The sequence below is a fragment of the Tenrec ecaudatus genome, chromosome 17 (genome assembly GCF_050624435.1).
Source record: "Tenrec ecaudatus isolate mTenEca1 chromosome 17, mTenEca1.hap1, whole genome shotgun sequence".
Taxonomy (NCBI): Eukaryota; Metazoa; Chordata; class Mammalia; order Afrosoricida; family Tenrecidae; genus Tenrec; species Tenrec ecaudatus.
The window spans coordinates 55,854,738-55,876,682 of NC_134546.1; the positions used below are offsets into that span (position 1 = coordinate 55,854,738).

Sequence of the window (21,945 nt, forward strand, 5' to 3'; positions counted from 1 at the left end):
AGGAGACTGTGCCGGACACCTAGCTCCAGCTCCTGCTCTGGCGTGGTGGGAGGGCTGGGGTGGGGTGGGGTACGGGCACTCAGCTGCCTCGTGGAGGCTGGCCCCAGCACAGTTCAGGCCTCACTGCCTTGTGGGGTGATGACCCAGGTGCAGGGCCAAGTCTGAGAGTCACCTACTGAGGCTGGTCTCCTGGGGACCTGGGGTGGGGGTGGGGGGCAGGGCCACTCACCGAGTTCTCAGCATCTGAGTCCTCCGAGCTACTGATCACCACGACTCGCTCCTCTGAAACAGGCAGGGAGACACCGCCGTTAAGCCCTGCCGGTGGGCACCGGACAAACCAGAGGACTGTCCTGCAGGTGGTGGGTGGGGACATCCGCCTCAGATGTGAGGCTGCAGCTGCCTCGCATGTGCCCTGGGATTATTCGCAATCTAGTGTCCGTTTCCTGCTGTTGATGTGTGATGAACGGTGGTTGGGAGGCAGGACAAACAAATGCCCCTTGGTTTGGAACCCTTTGCAACCCACAACGGCTGCTTCCAATTCCCAGGCCTGTGAGCTGCTAATAGCTAGAGCAGCGGTTCTCAACCTGTGGGTCGGGACCCCTTTGGGGGTTCGAATGACCCTCACAGGGGTCGCCTGATTCATAACAGTAGCAAAAGTACAGTGGTGAAGTAGTGATGAAAATAATGTCATGGTTGGGGGTCACCACCACATGAGGAACTGTATGAAAGGGTCGCGGCATGAAGAAGGCTGAGGACCACTGGTCTAGAACCTGCAGTCCATCCGGAGTTAATCCAGACCCTTTGGCAGCCAATAGCGCTGGGAGAAAGGAGTCAGGGTCAGTCAGAGGCTCAGCCTGGGGTCAGAGGCAGGGGCAGTGTGGAACTAGGCCAGGCCTCCTCCTGGGGCTTTGGATCAAGGACCTAGCTGGCCTCAGCGTGAGGCAGATTTAGGAACCAGAGTTCAATCTGGAGTCCCGACTCTCTGGGTCGCTCTCACCTCCTACTCATGAAGCCGTGACACACAGGGAGAGGTGCAGGGAGGCGTGGGTGGGAAATACCTGGGGAAATGAGACATTTATTAGGGATCCCCGCCCTAGGGTCTGGGTGCTGTGAGAATGTGCTGGGGGAAGGGGCCACAGAACCATGGGTGTGGGCCTGGCACGCCTCCCACATGTGGATCCAGTGGAGCCCGTGGTAAACCTCCTGGATTCCAGCCCTGTGAGCTGCCTCTGCTCTGCAGCAGCTCAGAGTAGGGCAGGCAGGGCCAAGATGCAGAACAGGGTCGTCGTCCCCCCGAGGTTGCTCCCCACTGCCCTACCTGCCTCCCCTGGCTGGTCGGCCTCGTGATTGTTGGGCAGGAAAACTTCACGTCCAATGACGGGGCTTCTGGGGCTGGAGGGCCCATCTGAGTGGGGTGGCGAGGGCGCCGTGGAGGTCCTGCACCTGGGTTGCTCCGGGGGCATCCAGACCAGCTGCACCTCTTTCTCTTCCCCGGACTCCATCTTGATGACTTTCCTGGGGGTCTCCGTCTGGCAGGACTTCCTCTTCTGGGCTGTGGGTGAGCTGGAAACCTCCTGAGCAGTAGAGAGGGGATGGGGAGGGCAGGGGTGGTGGTGGTGGTGGAAGCGGGGACGTCAGATGCTTTCAGGGCACTAGGCTCGTGCAGAGGGCAGGGCAGAGGGTGGGGTCTCTGGGCTTCTGCCTGCCCTCTGTCCACCATGACCCTCCCTCTCCATCTCAGCATGGACAGCCCTCCCATACTGCCCTGTGCTCTGGTCCCAGCTGTTGACCACCAGCGTCTGCTGGCCTCTGATGGTCATTCATGTCCTAGCACATGCTGAGCGGGAGCTTGCCGAGAGCGAGGGACAGACTAGGAACGAGTCAGTGGCGTCCAGCCATGCCCACTCTGAGCCACCCGATAGGGTGGGACAGAACTGCTCCTTCAGGCTCCTGAGACTGAGAATCTTGATGGCCTCCTCTTCCTCCAGAGGAGCAGCTGATGGGTTTTGAACTGCTAGCCTCTCATTCCAGCAGTGCTGGTGGTCCCTGCTAGGACCTGGGGACCCAAAGCTTTTCTAAAGCCCTGCTCTCGAGTCGGGGCTGGGGGCCCACGCTGATGGCGACACGTCCCTATTCTGGTGTCGCGGCAGCTTTGGCGATTCTGTCCCTGGAATGTCGGGACTCGGTCGGGGCAGCAGAGGAGGTGGTGCCCCTTTCACCTCCAAACTCACTGCCATTGAGTTGAGCATGACTCACATCGCCCCCTATAGGGCAGGGTGGAACTGCCTGTGACCGATTACAGGAGTAGAAAGCCTTGTCTTTCTCCCGAGGAGCGGCTGCAGTTAGTAGCCCAGTGTGAAATCCACTAGGCCATCACTTTTATGAACTTGAACTTGCTCAAATTGATGACTTTAACTAAGGGGTCTGCAGCAGGTGAGAGAGAGGAGGTAGTGCTGTGTGTGGAGAAGCGGGAGTCCAGCGGCCTTACTGTTGCCGTGGTAACCACTGTATGGGGAGGGAAATTCGAAGACTCCCCCAGCCTGGGCTCAGAGTGGCCCAAGGGCAGACTAGTCACTGTTCCCCCGATGGGTTCCCCTGTCCCACACTTGTGTCTGCGTCTAGGACCTGCATAAATCTACGAGAGGACTCTCAGGACGGAGGGAGGGAGGGGGTGGTGGAGGCCGAGGGAAGTTCACCTCTCTGAGGGAGGGGTCTTTGATGGAGAACGCAAACAGGGGCACAGGGTGCTCCCCGGGCTCTTGCTGTACCAGAGCCTTGGCCTGCTCCTGAGCCTGCTGCTCCACCACTGCTGTCTGCAAAGAGAGGAACAGCAGAGTCAGAAAGGATCAGGATCCCCCAGCCCACCGCCCCAGGAGCTCACCCAGCCCCAAGCACAGGCTGCCTCCCCAAATCTCCCATCTTATCTCGTCCTTCTGACCCAGAGATGCTGGTGTGTGTGTGTGTGTGTGTGTGTGCTTCAATTGGTGCATGCCCAAAAAGGACTTGAAGATCACACTGCTCAACTCCTTCTCAAGGCCAAGAAGGCTGCTTACACGCCTCCAGGGACAAAAGGCTCGCTCTCGAGAAGCAGCCGTGTCTACAGTTGTACATTTCCAACTGAGAAAATCCTGTGCGCTGAAATCAGACCCCCCACCCTGGGACCCTAGCTCTGCCTGGGTCAGAATGCCCGTCACTCCAGCTGGGTCCACTGCTCAGCACACATCAGGCCTCAGTCTCCCTTTGTTAAGTGGGGGTGATGATCGTATTCACCTCACCGGAGTGACTGGATTAAATGTGCTAGGGTTAGTCAGCAATGATATCGGTGCTATGTAACCGTGGCAGTGTTTATGACCACTCCGTGTCAGGCCTGGCACGGGTGACCCCTCAAAAAGTTAACCCCGGGCGGATCGTATGGCTCAGCCATTCCACTCCTCGCACATGCCCCAACGAGATGAAAACCGGCGTCCTTGGACACAGACGTTCACCTCAGAGCTAGTCACCCAGGCCGCAGGTGGAGACCACCCACCCACGCATCTGTCCATGAACCGATGACTGGGGGAACAGGAGGGGATGATCTCTGTGGGGGGGACTCTAAAAGTTGGCGAGAAAAGTGAAAGGATAGATCGTGACACTGTCTCCCACAAACTTTTCTGAAGCCCCTCATGCGCACAGATGCGCGTTTGCTGCTCTTACTGCTGGGGACAGTGGAGTCCGTCAGGGCTCCCGGCAACCTGCGTCCAGCAGAGGGAGCCGCCCGGCCCGCACCACGGTTATGTGTCAGGCCTTTGTGGCCCCACGGTGTCCATCACCTCTCGAAGGGGGTTCTTCTTTGTCATTGTCCCTCTACCGAGCAGGATGTCCTTCCCCAGGGACTGGTCTCTCCTGACATGTCCAAAATACGTGAGATGAAGTCTAGCTATCCCCACTTCATAGGAGCATTCTGGCCGTACTTCTTCTAAGACAGATGCGTTTGTCCTTCCAGCAGTTGGCGATACTTTCCATGTCCTTCGCCAGCCGCAATGCAAATGCATCGATCCTTCTTCAGTCTTCCTTATTCCGTGTCCAACTTTCCCAGGCCCGTGAGGTGATGGAAAATGCCTTGGCTTGGGCCAGGCGCACCTTAGTCCTTAGTCCTCAATGTGACTGACGAGGATGCTATGATATGGACAAACCTGGAAAAGTGCTAAATGAACGAAGCCAGGTACAAGAGGCCAAAGATGGTGTAATCCCATTTAGAGAAATTAACCAGACTGGGCAAACCCATACAAACAGATGATTAGAGATTAGTGGGTACCAGGAGCTGGGGTACGGGAATGGGGAGTGACAATTAAGTGGGCACCAAGTGCCCTTTGGGGGGGATAGAAATGCTCTGGAACTAGGTGGTGGTATGGCTGCAAACATGAGGAATGTACTAAAAACCCAAACCGAGTATTTAGAAATGGGTAAATTGGGGAGTTCATTTTATGTGAATTTTACCAATGGGGAAAAAATCAAAGAGCCAAATGGTGCCCCAGAGGAAGTGTCTCCTGAAGCTGGGTTCACGCCTCCAGGGAGGTGCCCTCGCTGCCCCCAGGGGCTCTCCCAGCTCTTCAGTTGCTGTCTCCTTTTCCTCCCCATCATCATCTTTTTAATGACTCAGAGCAAAGGTACACCCTGAGCTGCTCCGTGAAAAAGAGCAAGTGGTCTGTCGCCTGCCCCTTCAAAGGGAGGCCCAGACTCGGGGACTTGGCTCCAGTGGTTCTGCCCAGCCACTCCTGCCTACAGCTCCGATGCCATGGCCCCTGCGGTTCTTGGCGCCCAACCCACACGTGAAGCAGAACATCATCGTTGCCAGTTAGGATTAGACTGTGCCTTAAATTAATCTCTTTTGAGATATAGAAGAGATTAAACAGAGGGTCCTAACTACCACCAAGGCAATTGAGCGAGTCCTTTCGACCCGAGGTCCCTGCACTGAGAACCTCCTGGATGCTGGGAAAGCTTGACCCTGAGGTCCACGGAGATGCCCAAGGAACTTGGGGCGTACAGATGTTGGAAAGAGACAAGGGCCTCCCTCCAGAGTTTCGAGGGTGAGAAAGCTTTCCCCCAGAGCTGGGGCTCTGAATTCAGACACCCACCTTCTAAGCCCCGAGGAAACAGGTGTTCGTTAAAGGCACCCAGGCGTGGTGTTTCCCAGCCAACGGAGACACCCTTCTTCCTTCCCGAATCTCTTACAGAAAGGGAGGACGCATCTGCCCCGAGCATCGGGATTTCTTAAGAGCTTCCTGCAGAGGACCGAGCAGACATCAGCAGTTCAACAGAGAGAGGGACCTGCGAGGGGCAGCACGGTCCCGCTCTCCGGAGGAAGGACAACTCAGCAAAGGCAGGGGAGAGCAGCTGCCCCACCTGAGAAGGGCCATCCGCGTCACTGGACTGTAAGTGTGAAACATGTTCAGTTGGGGCTGCATGAGGGACCACCCCCTGCCCCTAAAACCAGGAAAAAGCTCCGCTCAGATACTCTGAATTGTTTTGTAAAAGCAGTTTCACTGGCACCTCGTTTTTCATGTGATGGACGATTGAAGGGAACAGCGCTCGGCTGTAAAATTCTGTTTCCTGCTCAGGAAAATGTCACAGCCACCGTTGAGCCGGTGGACACAGCTGACAAGGACAGTGTTACAGGGGAAAGCCCAATTGTACGAGTGGTTTTCTCATTTCAAAAACGGTGCAATGTCCATTGATGACACACATCGTTCTGGACGTCTGTCAACTTCCTGAATGGATGGAAATGTCCACTCGGAGTGCATTTGGACTTTGTTCCACCTGGTCAGGCTGCTAATTAAGCTTTCTGTTTAGAGGTTCTGAAAGATTGCATGACAGTGTGCGCCTCCCCCAAAAAAGACCTGATTTGTGGCCGACAGGGGACTAGTTTTGCCACCAGGACAATGTACCTGCTCACGCAGCCACCTCTAGGGTCAGAAGATGCCATCCTTCCCTGAGGGGTGGGGTGACCTGGTACTTCCAGGGTATTTTTCCCCCAGGTCTCCCGACAAGTTTACTATACTTCCTACCTTCTCCACCAAGCTCACTCAAACCAACTGCCATTGAGTCAATGCTGACTCCTGGCAAGCCCCTGTGGGTTCTCAAGACCGCAACTGTTTACAGAAGTAAAAGGCCTTTCTCTGGGGAAGCTGCTGGTGGTTTTGAACTGCTGACCATTCATATTTCAGCCTAACACATAACCACTACACCACCAGGGCTCCTATCCCGCTATACCTGTGTTTTTCAAACTACAGTTTGTGACCCATAAAGGGTCCATGACAGCCATTTAGTGGGTCCCAACCAGCACGGAATCAACATAAGCAGATGAGTAGGGAAATTGCAAGATCACAGGGTGTTTGTACAAGGTCGCGCCGTGCTGTATCCCATGTGGCTGTGCAATTCCACCAGGTATGTCTGAGCACTCCAAAGGTTCCATAGCCTCCCAGCATTTATTATACAATTTTCTGCTTTTTCAAATTTGCTAAGAGTGTTGGTGTGAGGAGATATCTCATCATTTTAATGTGTATTTCTCTTACAGCTAGTGAATTTGAGCATTTCTTCGTATTATTGTTTGACATCTGGATGTCGTCTTTAGTAAACTGTCTGCTCATGTCTCGTGTCCATTTTTTATTGGGCTATTAGTGTCTTTCTTATTAAGTATTGTAGTTTTCTATAGACTTTTCAAATTAGCCCTTTATTTGATATATTACTGCCAAATATTTTTTTCCCAATCTGTGAGTTCTCTTTTTACTTTTTTGATAAAGTCTTTTGATGTACATAAATGTCATATTTTTAGGAGGTCCCACTCTTCTGTTTTGTCTTCTGCAGCGGGGATGTTTTTTCATTATGTTTGATCATGTATTTATGCCTTGAATCAGAATCCTCAAGTTTGTCGCTGTTTTTTCATTTATGACAAAGATGACTCGAAGGCTTTATTTAGGTCTTTAATCCATCTGGAGTTTGTTTTCCTGCATAGTGTGAGGTTTGAGTCCTGTTTCCTTCTTTTGCAGGTGGAGATCCGAATTTTCCAACACCATTTGTTGAAATGACTATCTCTTCTCCCTCTTAATGTGTTTTAGTCCCTTTATCAAAAATCAAGTGGCAATCGGTGCTTGGCTGTATATCTGGGCCTTCTGTTAGGGTCCATCCATCTACACATCTATCGTTGCCCCGATACCAAGCTGTTACAACTACTGTGGCTGTATGATAGGCTTTGAAATCTGGAGTGAAAGGGCTCCGACGTTGTGTCTTACACCGTTTTGTCTATCCTAGTTTTCTTTCCTTTCCATATAAAGCTTTGTGATTCGTTTTCCCTTTTCTTTTTTAAACTTAAGAATTGTGCTGGGATTTGGATTGGAATTGCATTGAATTTATACAGTGCTTTCAGTACTATTGACATTTTCTCTATACGAGTCGTCCTATCCATGAGCATGGGGCATTCTTCTATTTATGTCGGTCTCTTGATTTCCTGTAGAGTGTTTTGTAGTTTTCTTTGTATATATCTTTTGTTTCTCTGGTTAGATTAATTCCTAAGTATTTTATCTTTTGGGTCGTTGTTGTAAATGGTATTTTTCATTTAATTTCCTTTTCTGGGTCTTTTGCTTTCATATACAAGAATCCAACTGATTTTTGTATGTTGGTCTTACAGCCTCTACATTGCCAAGATTTTCGATTGGTTATTGCAATTTTTCTATTGAGTCTTTGGGGTTTTCTCTATATAGGGGTATATCATCTGAGAACACAGAGAGCTTTGCTTTCTCTTTAAAAACGTGGAAGCCTTGACACCTTTCCGATGTCTTCTAGGACTGGCTAAGGCTTTTAGGACGCTATTAAACAAGAGTGGGGATAAAAGGGTAACCCCGTCTGGTTCCCAGATGAAAAGGGGAATGCTTTTCATTTCTCTCGAGTAAGTGAGATACTAACCATCGATGTGGCATAAATTGCTTCATGTTTTAATTTTTGATCATGTGATTATATTACCTCTCTAAGCGTATTAGAATAAAATGGCCCCCTTTCAATTTATAATCTGTGTATACAGGGATATAATGCCCAAAGAAGACAGGAACTGGTTTCTAACCCAGCCACTAGCTTGCCGTGTGGCCTTGGTGAAGTCCAATTCCATCTCTGGGTCTTAGGTTCATTCTCTGTAAGGGTGAACAAGACGTCATGCTTTCTGAGCTCTCAAACCTGGGACACCACATCTTGCTTTCTCTAGGAAGCCTCCCCTGACTACCAAGGCACACAGCAACCTCTCTCACCTATTGGTTGTGCAATGGCAAAATTAAAAAGGCTCACCACCAACATCATCACAGCCCACCTGAAGACCCACATTCCATGGAGGACCAGTCCGTCCTGGACCCAGAGCCTTGAAAGGCAGGCATGTGTCCACTTAGATGACCAGAACAGGAGAGCAGAGAGCAAGTCCACAAGAAGGAACTTGTGGGAACGGATTGTCTGGAGCTGAACTCCAAGAAAGGACTACGTGTCAAAATCTCTGAATGTGGAGATATTGGTGGTAAATTCTCTGAACCTGGGGCAGAATGCTGTCCCGGGCTTCTGAGCAACAGAGCGCATTCACGGGACAGTCGGAGCCTCATTTCCTTCTCCAGGGAAGACAAGCCTATCACCATACTCCACAGTCTCGCCATGGCCCGAGGGAAAGAGCTGACAGCTCAAACCCAGGGAGCTGAGCCACTGAAGGCCTGACCTTCAACTAACATAATGTAATCACATTCTCTCCTGTCCCCTGGGACACTGCTGAAACACAGCAGTCTGCAGGTGTCAGTTCTTTGCCAGAGTGTGGGCTTTAGCTTCCCCTCCAGACTTTAGCCAAATTGGCTGAAATAGTATTGCTTCTTTGTTTGCCTTCAAAGAAATGGCCAACAGACCCTTTGTGTGAGAACTGGTCACAGAGAACGCAGGAGACGTGACCAGAGCTGTATGGAATCACATTCTGGGCCCTGGAGTCCCTGTGCTCCTCCAAGAGGCTCCTACGCCCCAAGATGGTTATCTTTTCTCGATCTTTCTCAATTGGCGACTGTACCCCTCTTGATCCTTTTGTGATCGATTCGTGAGAGAGCTGCATTCTTGCCTCACAGGAATGGAGCAAGCCCATCCTGGTAGAGAGGAGCCATGGTGATGAGTGACACTGAGGGCAAGTCAAAGAGATACCATTGCGTTTCTACCCAGGGTGGAGCTTTCTAAGTCAAGGCGCTGCAGTGAGGCAGCATGAGCTGGTTGGGGGGGGGGGGGGGAAGGAGGGGAGAGGTAGTGCAGAGGGAATTCCAATACTAGATGGCACACGGGTACCTTCCAATGCTGACCCTTAGATATATGCTGGTCCTAGAATCCCAACCAGTGGGAGGCAGCCTGCTGGGCTGGAGCCTGGAGCCTGACTTCTGGTCCCTCTTCATCTAGGGCCACATCTGTGAACCCAGGGAGAGGCTCATATATCTGGGATGGGACATGGGTTATCTGTCATGCCCAGCCGGGCTATCTGATAGTGACCACCCTGTTCATTTATTTCGGTTCACCACTGCACCTAGGGGCCCCCTTCTGAATCTGGCTCATGTCCCACAAAGGGCTACTTTGGCATTCAAGTGCCCAGAGCCAGCCAGTCTTTTCCTGGATGGCTTCCCGTACTCCTACTCATGGGAGAGGTTCGACCCAGCCACTGAATTGGACCACATAGGAAAACAGCAAGCAGTGGTTCCCTTCTGATCCAGGGATTCTCAGGTTCCTTGGCCTGTGGGGGGACCCCAAGCCTCCTCTCCACACCTCAACCCCAACTCACCAGGTCAACATCAAAAGGGTCCCCAGAAGTGCTGGCAGCCTCTGGATTGGCTCTCTCGGGTTGAGCTGCATCTGGAGGAAAAAGGTCTTGGTCAGGTCAGGGCAGTCCCCAGGGCACCTAAGGAGCAGCCCGGTCTCCCTTGTGAGGGCATCTTGCAGGGCAGGGGTAGCTTCAGGGAGGGGTGAACAAGGGGTAGGAAAGCTCTCCTGCCTTTGTCTGTCTCGACTGGGGTCTCTCAGCTACACCCTGAGTGCATCGCAAAGGGAGCGAGAGCATGCCTTTAGCCCCTAACTCCAGTCCTCCTCTCTCCATCTCTTCACCCCCAGCAAGACCACGTGTAGACAATCCTGAAGCCAGTGCGGCCTGTCCACATTCAGCGACGCTCCCCCACACTCCTCTGACCGGCAGCAGCCTAGTTTGTAGGAAGCCTGGTTTCAATCCCTTGAACTGCTGAGTACCACCCTGTCTTTGTAGCCCGCATCCTTTGGCTCCAGGAAAAGAAATGAGATCTCTCTATCCCTTGGTCCCTATGTGCCCAGTACCAGCTGGGCCCACAAAGGCGTGGCAGCTGGAGGGCAGGCCATCCTGAGAACAAGTGTTCTCTCCCCCAGCCCTGCAAGGTCGGGGACCAGCACCTAACCCATCCAGGGAGTTTGTGGGGCTCACTTCTGCCTTAATCCTCATGGCCTGCTGACATCTCTGTTCCTGAGAGCAGGGTTCCGAGAGACCCTTCAAGAGCCCTCAGTCTCTCTGGAGCTCAAATTCTGCCCCTTCTCAGCTTCCCACGACTCCTTCGGCTCACTGTAACCCACAGAGAGCTTTGTGTACATTGTCCCCCTCCTAGTGTGGGCAGATCCATGCCGGGGCCTCCCCCCTCCCTTTACTTGCACCCTGGAACCTGTGACTTAACCAAACCCAAGAGACTTAATCAAAACCTAATGTCCTTTTCTGAGGAATGGGGACTATCCTGTTGTTCCCCAAATCCCCAGGGGGCAACGGTGTGGAAGAAGCCACCAAATGGCCACCAGGTGGCCCGCGGAAGCGGCTCGGTGTGCTTACCCATCTCCCAGGCCATGGAAGACACGAGGGTCTTCAAGCGCTCCTTGAACTCGTCCTTGAACTTCTCAAAGCTGTGGGGGCTCATGGGAGCTTTCACGCTCTGGGGCTCCTCCTGGCTCAGGCTGCTCAATGCCTCGCACAGAAAGCCGTGCATGTCCAGCACCTCCTGGCCCGAGGCGTAGTCTTTCATCTTCTGCACCAGTGTGCCCCCTGTGCGGATGCGCTGCAGCACGGTGTCCAGGTGGCCCAGGTGCTTGGCGATCTCTTGGTTGTCAAGTTTGAACCGCGCCTCCACGCTCCGCAGCAGCTCCTGCTCCAGCGCCTGCACTTGCTCCACCACCTCGCTCACCCGCGCCCGGATCAGTTTCTCCATGTCCTTGCGCGCGCTGTCCAGCTGGCTGGTGATGGTAGCCATGCGCGCGTGCGCCTCCGCGAAGACGCCCTCCTGTACCTGCAGCGCCTGCGCCATGGTGTCCAGCTCCTCCTGTCGATGCTGAATCTCGGCGCAGATGTCGCGCTTGTCCTGGCTGTGGTCCGTGTCGAGGAGAGCGCATGAGCAGCACAGCGGCTTGGCGCAGCCCCTGCAGTAGATGCTGCGGACAATACGAGGCCGGGTTCATTTAAGAGGCTCCTGCATTGCATTTCCCTACCCCCCCCCCCCACACTTTAAATGTCGGTGGTTAAATTCCGACTCAGAAATGACAGAACTCGGAATCACAGTCTGCTTCTAGCCTGTGCTTTTCCCAAGTCACCGTTTGTGGGGAAGTACGAAGACAGTATAGATGTAACAGCGGGCTTCCATCGGTGGAACAATGTAGAGAGAATACAAAGAAAAAGTGAATTTCTTTCCACCCCCTTAGGGAGTTCTCCTCCTCACCTCCGGGGCTGGGTGGGGGGAGAGAGGGGAGCATCTTTCTTCATTGTTCTCCACCCAAACCACCTTCCTTACACAAACAGCCAGACGAGGCTGCCACTTCCAGGAGTCTACACGGACCTGGCGCCTATCGTTCCATTTCAGCGGCACCAGAAGCGGTGAGTCTCAAGGGACAACTCAAGTCAATGGGTATAACGTTGTTCATCAGGATGATGTTTTACGTCCTGGTTTCGTGAGTTGCATCTGGGGTCTGACACGTCTGTGAGTGGCCAGGTAAGACACGATTATCTTACATGAGAAGGAAAGAACTATTCCACAGGGCCAATAGCTCACGTGGCACACAGCCTCTTGTAGCCTGGGATCGGAAGAACTGGATGGTGCCCGGCTGCCACTACCAACTGTCCTGACCAGGGATACAATGGAAGATCCTGGAGAGAGTGGGGGAGTAGATCAAAACTCAAATTCCTAAGGGAAGATCAGACTTACTGGACTGATAGAGACTAAAACATCCCCAAGACTTTCACCCAAAGATCCCCTTTAACTTGGATCTGAAGCCACTCCCGATGTCTCCTTCCAGCTCAGTAGTAGACCAGCTTAGAGAGTGAACAATATCACCCATCAGGAATGTGCGCCCTTAAGCACTCACAGGAAACCAACAGATAGTTGCCCCAAAGCAACGGTGAGAAGGCAAGGAGGGGCAGGAAAGCTAGATCAACTGAAGAAGAGCAAGCAGAATAGAATCACTGAGAATAACATCGCAACAATTATAACCAGAAAGGTTTGTACTACAATTATTAAATGGGAACCTAATTTGCTGTGTGAGCTTAGGCCTAAAACACTATTCTTTTAAATTGTTTTATTAGGGGCTCATGCAACTCTTATCAAATTCCATTCATACATCAATTGTGTAAAGCACATTTGTACATTCATTGCCCTCATCATTCTCAAAACATTTGCTCTCCACTTAAGCCCCTGGCATCAGCTCCTCATTTTTCCCCTCCCTCCCCGCTACCCCCTCCCTCATGAACCCTTGATAATTTATAAATTATTATTTTGTCATATCTTGCCCTGTCCGACGTCTCCCTTCACCCACTTTTCTGTTGTCTGACCCCTAGGGAGGAGGTCACATGTAGATCCTTATAATCGGTTCCCTCTTTCCAACCCACCCTCCCTCTACCTTCCCAGTATCGCCACTCACATCACTGGTTCTGAAGGGATCATCTGCCCTGGATTCCCTGTGTTTCCAGTTCCTATCTGTACCAGTCTAGCCAGACTTGCAAGGTAGAATTGAAATCATGATAGCAGGCGTGGGGAGGAAGCATTTAGGGAACTAGAGGAAAGTTGTATTTTTCATCGTTGCTACATTCACACCCTGACTGGTTCATCTTCTCTCCCCCCACCCTTTTTAAAAAGAACCTGCCGAATAAGAATTACTGTCATCATCCTCATTGCTCAGATGAAGAAACTAAGTCATTTTGGGATTAAATAAATGGGTTAATTATCTAAAAAATTTTGGGGGGGACTCGATGTTTATTCTTAAAAAACACGGACCTGTTATACCACTAATTTGTAACTTCTTTCCTGAACTTCCACCAAAGACATGCCTCCAATTCTGTAAGCATATTACCTTACCATACCATATCATACCATACCACACCATACCACCATACCAATTGCCTGAGAGTCCATTTTAACTTATGGCAACCCATGTGCCAGCACAGGATTGTGTCCAAAGGGTTGACTGCTCAGAGGTGGACTGGACCACCAGGTCTCCCCCCTCGTGTGTCAGAGGTGGACTGGACCTCCAGGTCTTCCCCCCTCATGTGTCAGAGGTGGACTGGACCACCAGGTCTCCCCCCTCATGTGTTAGAGGTGGACTGGACCACCAGGTCTCCTCCCTCATGTGTCAGAGGTGGACTGGACCACCAGGTCTTCCCTCCTCGTGTGTTAGAGGTGGACTGGACCACCAGGTCTTCCCCCCTCATGTGTCTTAGTCTGGAAGCTCCATGAAGCCTGCTCAGCAGCATGTTTGCGGTTTCTCAGTGCCAACTCCTCGGCCCCCAATGCACAAGAGAAGCGGACACTGCTTGACTCCATGGTTGTGGTCCCTCTGCTGATCCGTCTGAGCATCTCCTTTAAATACTGACCCTTTACTTGACCGAGCAGAGACCTGATAAGATGGAGGGGCAGGCTTCCCACCCACCCATCCACCCCTGTGGGCCAGGCTGACCGCAACAGGCCTCAGTCTATGGTTCCTTCGCTTTCATTCGTGGGGCCCTTCCTGTGTGCTTGATGCTTTGGGGGAGGCAGGAGTGAGGTGGGCCCCTGCTCTCAGGAAGCGCCAGGATCAGAACTTAATGGGGACCTACAGGAGAGCACCTCTGGAAAGGGGGGTGGAAAATGGCAGGTGTTTGCTTTCTGAATGCTCGGCCCACATAACTGGATGACAGCAGGTGTCGAGAAGAACATAGCTTTCATTCTAGCAAATGAAGGTAAGTGTATGGGAAATCCCAGGCTCACATGCCCAACAGCTGTTCCCTAATGCGGAGAACTACCTAGACATCAGCCTCACAAGAAATAGGCAAGATTCACACGAAGAAAATGCTGAGACCACTTCAAGTTGGAGAAGGTCTAGAAAAGAGAATCGTGTACCAAGTTCTCGGTTGGAGACACTGGACACCGCAGGAACCTTCATTCTCTTCCATGAACACAGTTGAACTTTGCACAACTCGGGTTTAGGAACCATCCATCCTCCCAAGGCAAAAATCTGCATAGAGCATGTACTCCCCCATACTTGACGGCGACTCACCCGCGGTTGACCAGAATGCTCCCCAATGACCTAGCCAATGGACACTTATTGTGTGTGATATGTATTGATAGATTGCACCCATACATAAAAGCTCTTTTGCAAATAAAAAAAAGCAAGGTTTGTGTGCCTGCTGGTGCAGCTGCAGCGATAGCTTCCTGAATGTCCTTTGCTTCCCCCCACCCCCAGGGGCCTTCTGCTGTGTTCGTTTATCTTGACATGGCAGCAACCCCACCCCAGCTGGGTGTGTGTGTGTGTGTGTGTGTGTGTGTGTGTGTGTATGTGTGGGGCTCAGATGTGCGGGGAAACAAAGATGCTATGAACAAAGGGCCAGTTGAGGCAAGATGACCACAGAGCCGCCCCCAGGGCAGCAGAAAAACTCTCCCTCTCAATAGACAATGCAAGTTGAGAGTTTTTCACTTTGGGCAAGTAGTAAAGGAACAGCCTCTGTCGCTAAAGCAAACTACAGGACAGGGAAGCGATCCGGTAGTCATTTACACTGCAGTATAAATGCACCTCATGAGACTGGTTTCCTGCCATCTCCCGGGGACACAGCAAGGCAGACACGCGATCAAGAGCAACCAGTCCCAGGAGAAGGACATCATGCTCGGTACAGCAGGGGGTCAGCATAAAAGAGAGGATGGGCTCAGCTATGAAAACAGTGGCAAGGGCCACGAGACCGGGCCGTGTTTGATGATGTTGTATAAAGGGTCACTATGAGTCCCATGACTCAATGGCACTAACAACAAATTTAAATGAAATGGGCGGGGGGAGGGGGGAGTGCCTGCCTAGAAGAGTCAGTGAATTGAAGGCATGAGTAAGGAAACAGCATTTGGAGATCATGGTAGCAATGTATGAGCTCAAAAGCACATGTTGTAAACAGGCAGCTCTTCCATAAAGGCGGGTCTAATAGGACTGTCCTTGGGTTCAGTAGGAAAGCGTGACCCCACCTGCCTCCATGCTCAGTGAATGGCTGCAGCCAGCACGCGCAGAAGCACATCTGCCTGACTCTCGCGAGGGAGGGTGCCCTCCACAACAGTTTCAGTCAAAACAGAGGCTCCCAGGGGATTTGACAGACCAGTTCCATTCAAGGCAGCGAGCTGTCCATGGAAAATCCCCGGGGTGTCCAGGGCAGATAGATCCGAGGACAGTCATAGTACTCATTAGGAAGAAGTTTTTAAGATCATCAAAACCCCGATTGGTATGGCAAAGTCTAGGGAAGTTGTGCTGGGGGAAATTTTCCCATCCCGACAATGCTCAATCTCTTAAGAGAATTTCATGAGGATCCCTACCCCATCCACGCTACAGCCCTGCTCTTTCCTCTGCAGACTTTTTATTTGGTTCCCCAAACTCGGTGAACATGTCACAGGAATACAGTTTGCCCCTCAAGATGCTCAAACTGCTGCTCTGTGGTGGTATCAATGGCAGAGCACAGAATTCCTCAGGGAAGAGCTAGAGTCACAGACCCGCTGCCTTCAGAGATGTATATAGCTCGATGGAGAATAGGTTGGGAATGATTAGCTTCGCATTTGGATATCTTGTTCAGTCCAGTTTATGACTTTGTAGCAATACTTTTAAAATTACTAAAGTATTTAGTCATGGCAATCTCATAACACCTTTCTGACTCTAATAGCTTTGCTGGAACATATCCAAATTGTAAAATATGCCCAAGCAGGACTTTGTTACAAAATTCAATGGCCAAAGTTAATAGACTCTCGTGGCATAGACACACCTATGTGGCTCAAGCAATTCTGACATCTTTCAGCACTTTTATAAGAATGTGTTCATATTCATTAGTCAAAACCAGTGCTCATTTTTGTTTTGTTTTGAATCAAGAAAAAGGTTTCAAACTAAAAGACAGACTTGGGCAGTTACCCGGGGTGGGAGAGGATGGAAGGGAAGGGAGACAACAGGGTACAGGGTAGACAGGTGTGAAAGTGAAGGTAATAGATGACAAGAAGGAGATGGGAGAAAGGAGGGAGGGGTCAAGGGAAGCCTTTGGGAAGTTTAATAAATCATTTAAGTTGTTGGATGCGAAAACAACTGGTCTAATAGGTAACCCCCTACCTAATTCACAATACAAATTTGGTGAAAGTACACACTTATATACACTTTAAAAAACCTTCATGTGAATTACAATATTGGTGGTAGTTCATCAATAAATGGAAAATGAAGGGAAACAGGAAGAAAAACAAGGAAGAACAATCATGTAAGAGAGCATGAGTAAAAGGAGCAACATTTTTAGATTGAAAGGAGAGTACCAGCTTCCATAATATTTTGAAGCCCAACACCAGGATAGTAGATTAAATGAATAAACCTCCAAACACAAAACTCACCACCATCGAGTTGATTCTGACTCATCACTATGATAGGACAGAGTAGAACTACCCCGTGGGATCCCAAGACTTTACAGGAGTAGAAAGCTTGTCTTTATCCCAAGAATATAACTCCAAGACTTTTTTTTTAAAGGCCTTTAGACCTTTACAGTAAAAAGCAAACCCAGTTGGCCTCAGACTTGGCCACATAAGCATTCAGTGCTGGGATACAAAGCAGTAATGCCTACAAAGTTCTGAATCAGGAGTTTTATACCCAGCCAAGATGCCATTCCACTACAAGAGCAACAGATCCTCATGCTGAGCACCAAGACACTCAGGGGTTCAGAACAAAGAAATCCTTGAAAAAACTGTCTGTGGACCAAAAGTATCCAATGGAGAGCACAACCAAAATAAGGAATTTGAGGAAAGCGATACTAAAAGTAAAAGCCTTGTCACAATCTTGATCTGGAGCCAAGGGTGAAAGGATGGGAGCAAACTGGCCTCACCTCTCATAGTGGAGACTCGGGTCTTTCTATCTAAAACACACATGTCATTAAAGCTAACTAGAGTACCCCAGCCTCTTCCTGCCTTACGAACTCTGGGGCTTAATTTTAGAGGGATGTTTTAGGAGAAGTGCTTTAGGATTAAAAAAAATGTTTCTTTAAAGTTGACCTCCTTGCCTTGGAGCCATTTCCGACTCAGAGCGACCCTATGGAGCAGGGTCCCAGTGGGTTGGAAACACCCACCTTTTGTTGGGTTCTAACGGGCTGTGATCTTGAGGATGGCCTGCATTCTGTTGCACATTGGCCGCCAGGAGCTGGACAGACAGTTGCAGCTCTAGCATCATCTAATCTACCTGCCTGCCTGCCTCCCGATCTCATTTGCTTCCATTTCTTTCTCTCCTGTGGACGAAATGGAAAGTGAAGTTTCATGCGGACAGGGTAACGATCGTTACATTTTACAACATCTCTCCAAGGGGCATTGAACTCTGACTTCCAAACAAACACCTTGCAAAATCCCTTTTGCAACCCAGCCAAGCTAACAGGGAAGCACCGCCTGGGTGTAGTGGCTGGGGAACCAGGGCAGGGGCACCTGCTTCCTGTCCTGGCCTTGGCTCCGACCAGCCCTCCTGCTCGGGCAACTCCCACCAGCTCTCTAGCCTTTGCTTCACTTAACAGCGGAGATAATTTTCTTTTCCCCGACCCCCTCAAGGAAGGGTGTAGGACTGAAGAAGACTGAAGAAGCCCAAGAAACCATCTGGGAAAGCAGGAAGTGCTCTTTTGGACAAGGGACTGAACCCATCCTACACAGCCCGTGGTTTCCCCAGCGGGAAAAAGTGAGGGCTACCTGCTGGACTCCCCAGGTGCACAGGCTCAGGAGCGTCACTCAGGCTAGTTTCTGATATGCCCCCTGAACGCCACTGCCTTCTACACAGCTGGCAGACTTTCCCTGCTTTCACGCAGGCTGGTGGCTGGGTGTTCTCTAAGACCTACGAGGGCAAGTCCAAAAGGACTGCTCTGCCATCACAGAAGCCTTGATTCATCCACAATCGCAAACAGTGAAGCGACTCTTCAGAGTCCTTTCGGTCCATAGCCCTTCTCTGCCTTTGCTGCTGGCCAGTGCCGGCCTCTGCCCTGCCCCTTTCTTACCTGCTACTGATCATTCTAGATCCTGGTCTTGGGCGCTGGTTTCCCAGCTTATGAGCTCATCAAACCTCTGAAACTTGGTGAAGGTATTTTTTGTTTTCCCCACTCACCTACCACCCAAAGCTCTGTCCGGTTAGACTGCTCCCCGACACCATCCCATGAGCTTACAGATCTGACACCCGGACATGGGTCTCAGCTTCACCTGGGACCACTCTGTGGGAAAGGCACTCCTCGTGCTTTAGGGTACTCCTGATGGAAAGCCTCTGCCCTGCCACTCCCACCTCCTCCTGCTCCTCCACCATCTCTCCTTTTTTTTTCATGGCTGCAGAATTCTTTTTTATAAATATTTTCATTTTATTTTTCTTCATTATCCCAGGTTTTTATAATAGCAATTTATTGCTTGTTATTTTATTTTAAAAAAATCATTTTACTGGGGACCATCTCTGTCTTCTTGCAGCACCCACTCCCTGATCCAATCGTCTATGGCCTCAGTCTCCTATGGGGGACTTCCTTTTCCTTGTTTCAAATGTTTTGTTTCAATTTCTGTTGGGTACCTACCCCAGAGTACAGTGAGGAAGTGCCTCAAATTCTTAGTGAAACATGATAAATATAAGGAAACAAGCAGCCAAGGGACCAAATACGAGCCTCCCGAATCTCAATCAATCTGGCCCAGTACCATAGAGCAGAGGAAGGACCTCATCATCTTCCTCCTGGCCTTCAAACCCATCAGCAGGTCCCCAACAGCGCCTCCATGGGGCCACATGCATGTACCCTCTTCTCCAGGTGGCCCAGGGGTCCTGCAAAAGCAGGCTGGCACAGCAAAGGAGCAAGCAGGGGGAAGTTTTGGAAATTGTAGGATAGAGTCCCAATGCCTCTGATCCCTCCCATGTCTGACCCCAGCTCACCTGTGTAGCACCTGTTCCTCCCACACACCCTTCACTGCAGCTCTGGAAATTCGGGCCACTCACGAAGGTCTCTCTGCCTCTGCAGACAGGAAGCCTCGCCCTCTAATGTCCTCTGTCTTTCCTGGTCTGCCAGTCTGCAAGGAGGCCTTCTTGGAAAGGCCTTTCCCAGACAGCCCAGGCGCTTTCTTTGCGCTCACCTGCCCACCCACCCGCTTCGTCCTTCCTCCTGCCCTTTAACAACCATGGCCGTGTGCTCACGGGATGATGCCCTGAGCCTGACGGAGGAACTGGCGTGGGAAAACCTTAGGTGGAAGACCCAGAGGAGGTGCGGTGATCCAACCTGGCACTCAGCAGTTACTGCGGGGTCACAGCAGACATGCACAGTCAGACGGCATCTTGATAACTCCTCCGCAAAGGATAGGCGATTGGTTGATGGGCACCCCGGCACCTAGCCAAGGGCCGGCCCCACGGCAGAAGGAGGCTGACAGAGAGCTCTGTAAACCCTCCCCGACGTCACAGGAAGAAGTGAAGGGAAAATCCACACATGGACGCCACAGACAGGTGGTCAAGTGGCAGAGACCCCTCGCTGAAAGTCAGTTCTGGTGTGTCTCCCTGGCAAAAGCTTAGCTCAGTGTCTCTGGACAGAGTGCCTTCTCATTGACCCTGGCCAGAAGGAAGCTGTGTGTTATTAATATTCTTAAGATTGTATGCAGGAAAACAAGTTGAGGCTTTCCAGTGACCATGGGTAAATGGTGAAACAATGCAAATTATAAGTGTGTGTGTGCGCATGAATGTATGTATGTGTGAGTGTGTGAGTGCATGTATGTGTATGTATGAGTGTGAGTGCGTGTGTGTGTGAGTGCATGTGTGTATGTGTGTGTATGTATGAATGTGTATGAGTGCACGTGTATAGCGTGTGTACATGAGTGTATGTATGTGTGAGTGCGTGAGTGTGTATGTGTGAGTGTGTGAGTGCATGAGTGTGTATGTGTGCGTGCATGTATGTGTATGTATGAGCGTGTGAGTGCATGAGTGTGTATGTGTGCGTGCATGTATGTGTATGTATGAGCGTGTGAGTGCAGGTGTGTAGTGTGTGCGTGCATGCGTGTATCTCTGTGTGTATGTATGTGATTGCATGAGTATGTATGTGTGCATGAATATGTGTGTTGTTTGTGTGAGTGTGTGTTATTTGTGTGTGTGTGAGCATGTGTGCGTGAGTGTGTGTGGGTGTACACATCGGCAGCGAATAGCAGAATGGTGTCTGCTAAAGAAGTGAGTTGGTGAATAAGAAAAAAAATCCAAAGAATTATCTGAGGACTCTGGTAAAGCAAAACACAAAGCTGTAGAATTAATGAGGGGAAAAAAACAATAAAAGATGCAGCAGATGGCTTTGGAGTTCCCAAATCCATATAATGATAGCGGCAGAAAATAAACGAATTAATTAAATTAAATCAATAAATGAAAAAAAAAAGTAGATGATAACTCCCCCACATTGAAGAAAGACTCAAGTTTTTACATCCAAAGTGGCCATGGAGGGTTAGTTGGGGGGAGGAAGATTTCAGCTGCTTATAATCTTGATTAATGATGGCCAAGTATAAAGAGAAAATTATATTAAAATCCTTAGCAAACAAAATCAAACAGATTACCCACACAGGAAAAAAAACAGGCAATGAGAATTTCTGACCTTTAGCACTGGAAATTTATGAAGTATTCTGAAAGAACTATGACCTCCCTCCCCCTCCAATTTTATGCTTAGCTAAACTATTTTAATGAATGGCAGCAAAAAGACATTCATTTTTAGATATTGAGGAACTCTCAAAGTAAACTTTAAGAAACAGTTGATTAATTTTACAACCTAATGGGAAGTTAATTGCATTAAATAATTCAAGAAGGGGGTAGACACGATATAGAAAAATTTATTGTGAGAATGAAACAAATTGAAGTTGAAGGTTACGATTAACAAGTTGATGTGATGATAAAGCTTAATAACCATTTTTAAAAGATGCTCGAATGGAAAAGCATAATAACTTGGTAATAATCCCGAGCAGACTTTTTACACTATTTCAACTAAATTGGAAAGTAGGAAGGGAAAAGAGAGAAGGAGTCTGTGGTAGTTACATCATCTAGTGTCAATTTGGGACTTGAGAGGATTAAGAGTGAAGGGGCAGAGCCTAGTCTGACAATTGGATCATAGCCAATGAGGTCTCTTGGTGGGCATGGTCTTCTGAGAATTCTGGGAACTCCTGGATTTTCCTCCTTGGAGGCAGGAGACACACTCTCTCCTCACTCTCTTGGAGACTCTCTGCTCGTTCCCTGTGAGACATCCCTGAGAAGCCACATGGTCCTACCCTGATGCAGCCAGAACCCTGGACCTGGAGAAACCACGTGGAGACCCCTGCCAGTGCTGAGATGCTTACAATGCCACTGGATCTACAATTTCCCACCCACTGGCCTGTGATCTTCCTGCATTCTGCGTCACTGCATGTGTTTTGTGAGTCTGAAGAGGACTTTATAGATTGGTATCAGACAAAT

At 50.2% G+C, this 21,945-nt stretch overlaps 1 protein-coding gene across 4 annotated transcripts in view; it reads right to left on the bottom strand.

Annotated features, from left to right (window-relative positions):
- Positions 1 to 21,945, bottom strand: part of PML (PML nuclear body scaffold) — a 43,868-nt gene that overhangs the window by 12,288 nt on the left and 9,635 nt on the right. For all 4 annotated transcript variants that reach the window (XM_075535913.1, XM_075535916.1, XM_075535915.1 and 1 more), the window contains exons 3-7: positions 10,868 to 11,460; positions 9,809 to 9,879; positions 2,697 to 2,813; positions 1,319 to 1,574; positions 230 to 282 (exon numbers count right to left, since the gene is read on the bottom strand). In XM_075535913.1, the coding sequence (XP_075392028.1) occupies positions 230 to 282; positions 1,319 to 1,574; positions 2,697 to 2,813; positions 9,809 to 9,879; positions 10,868 to 11,460 (1,090 nt within the window). The remainder of the gene's footprint in view (positions 1 to 229; positions 283 to 1,318; positions 1,575 to 2,696; positions 2,814 to 9,808; positions 9,880 to 10,867; positions 11,461 to 21,945) is intronic.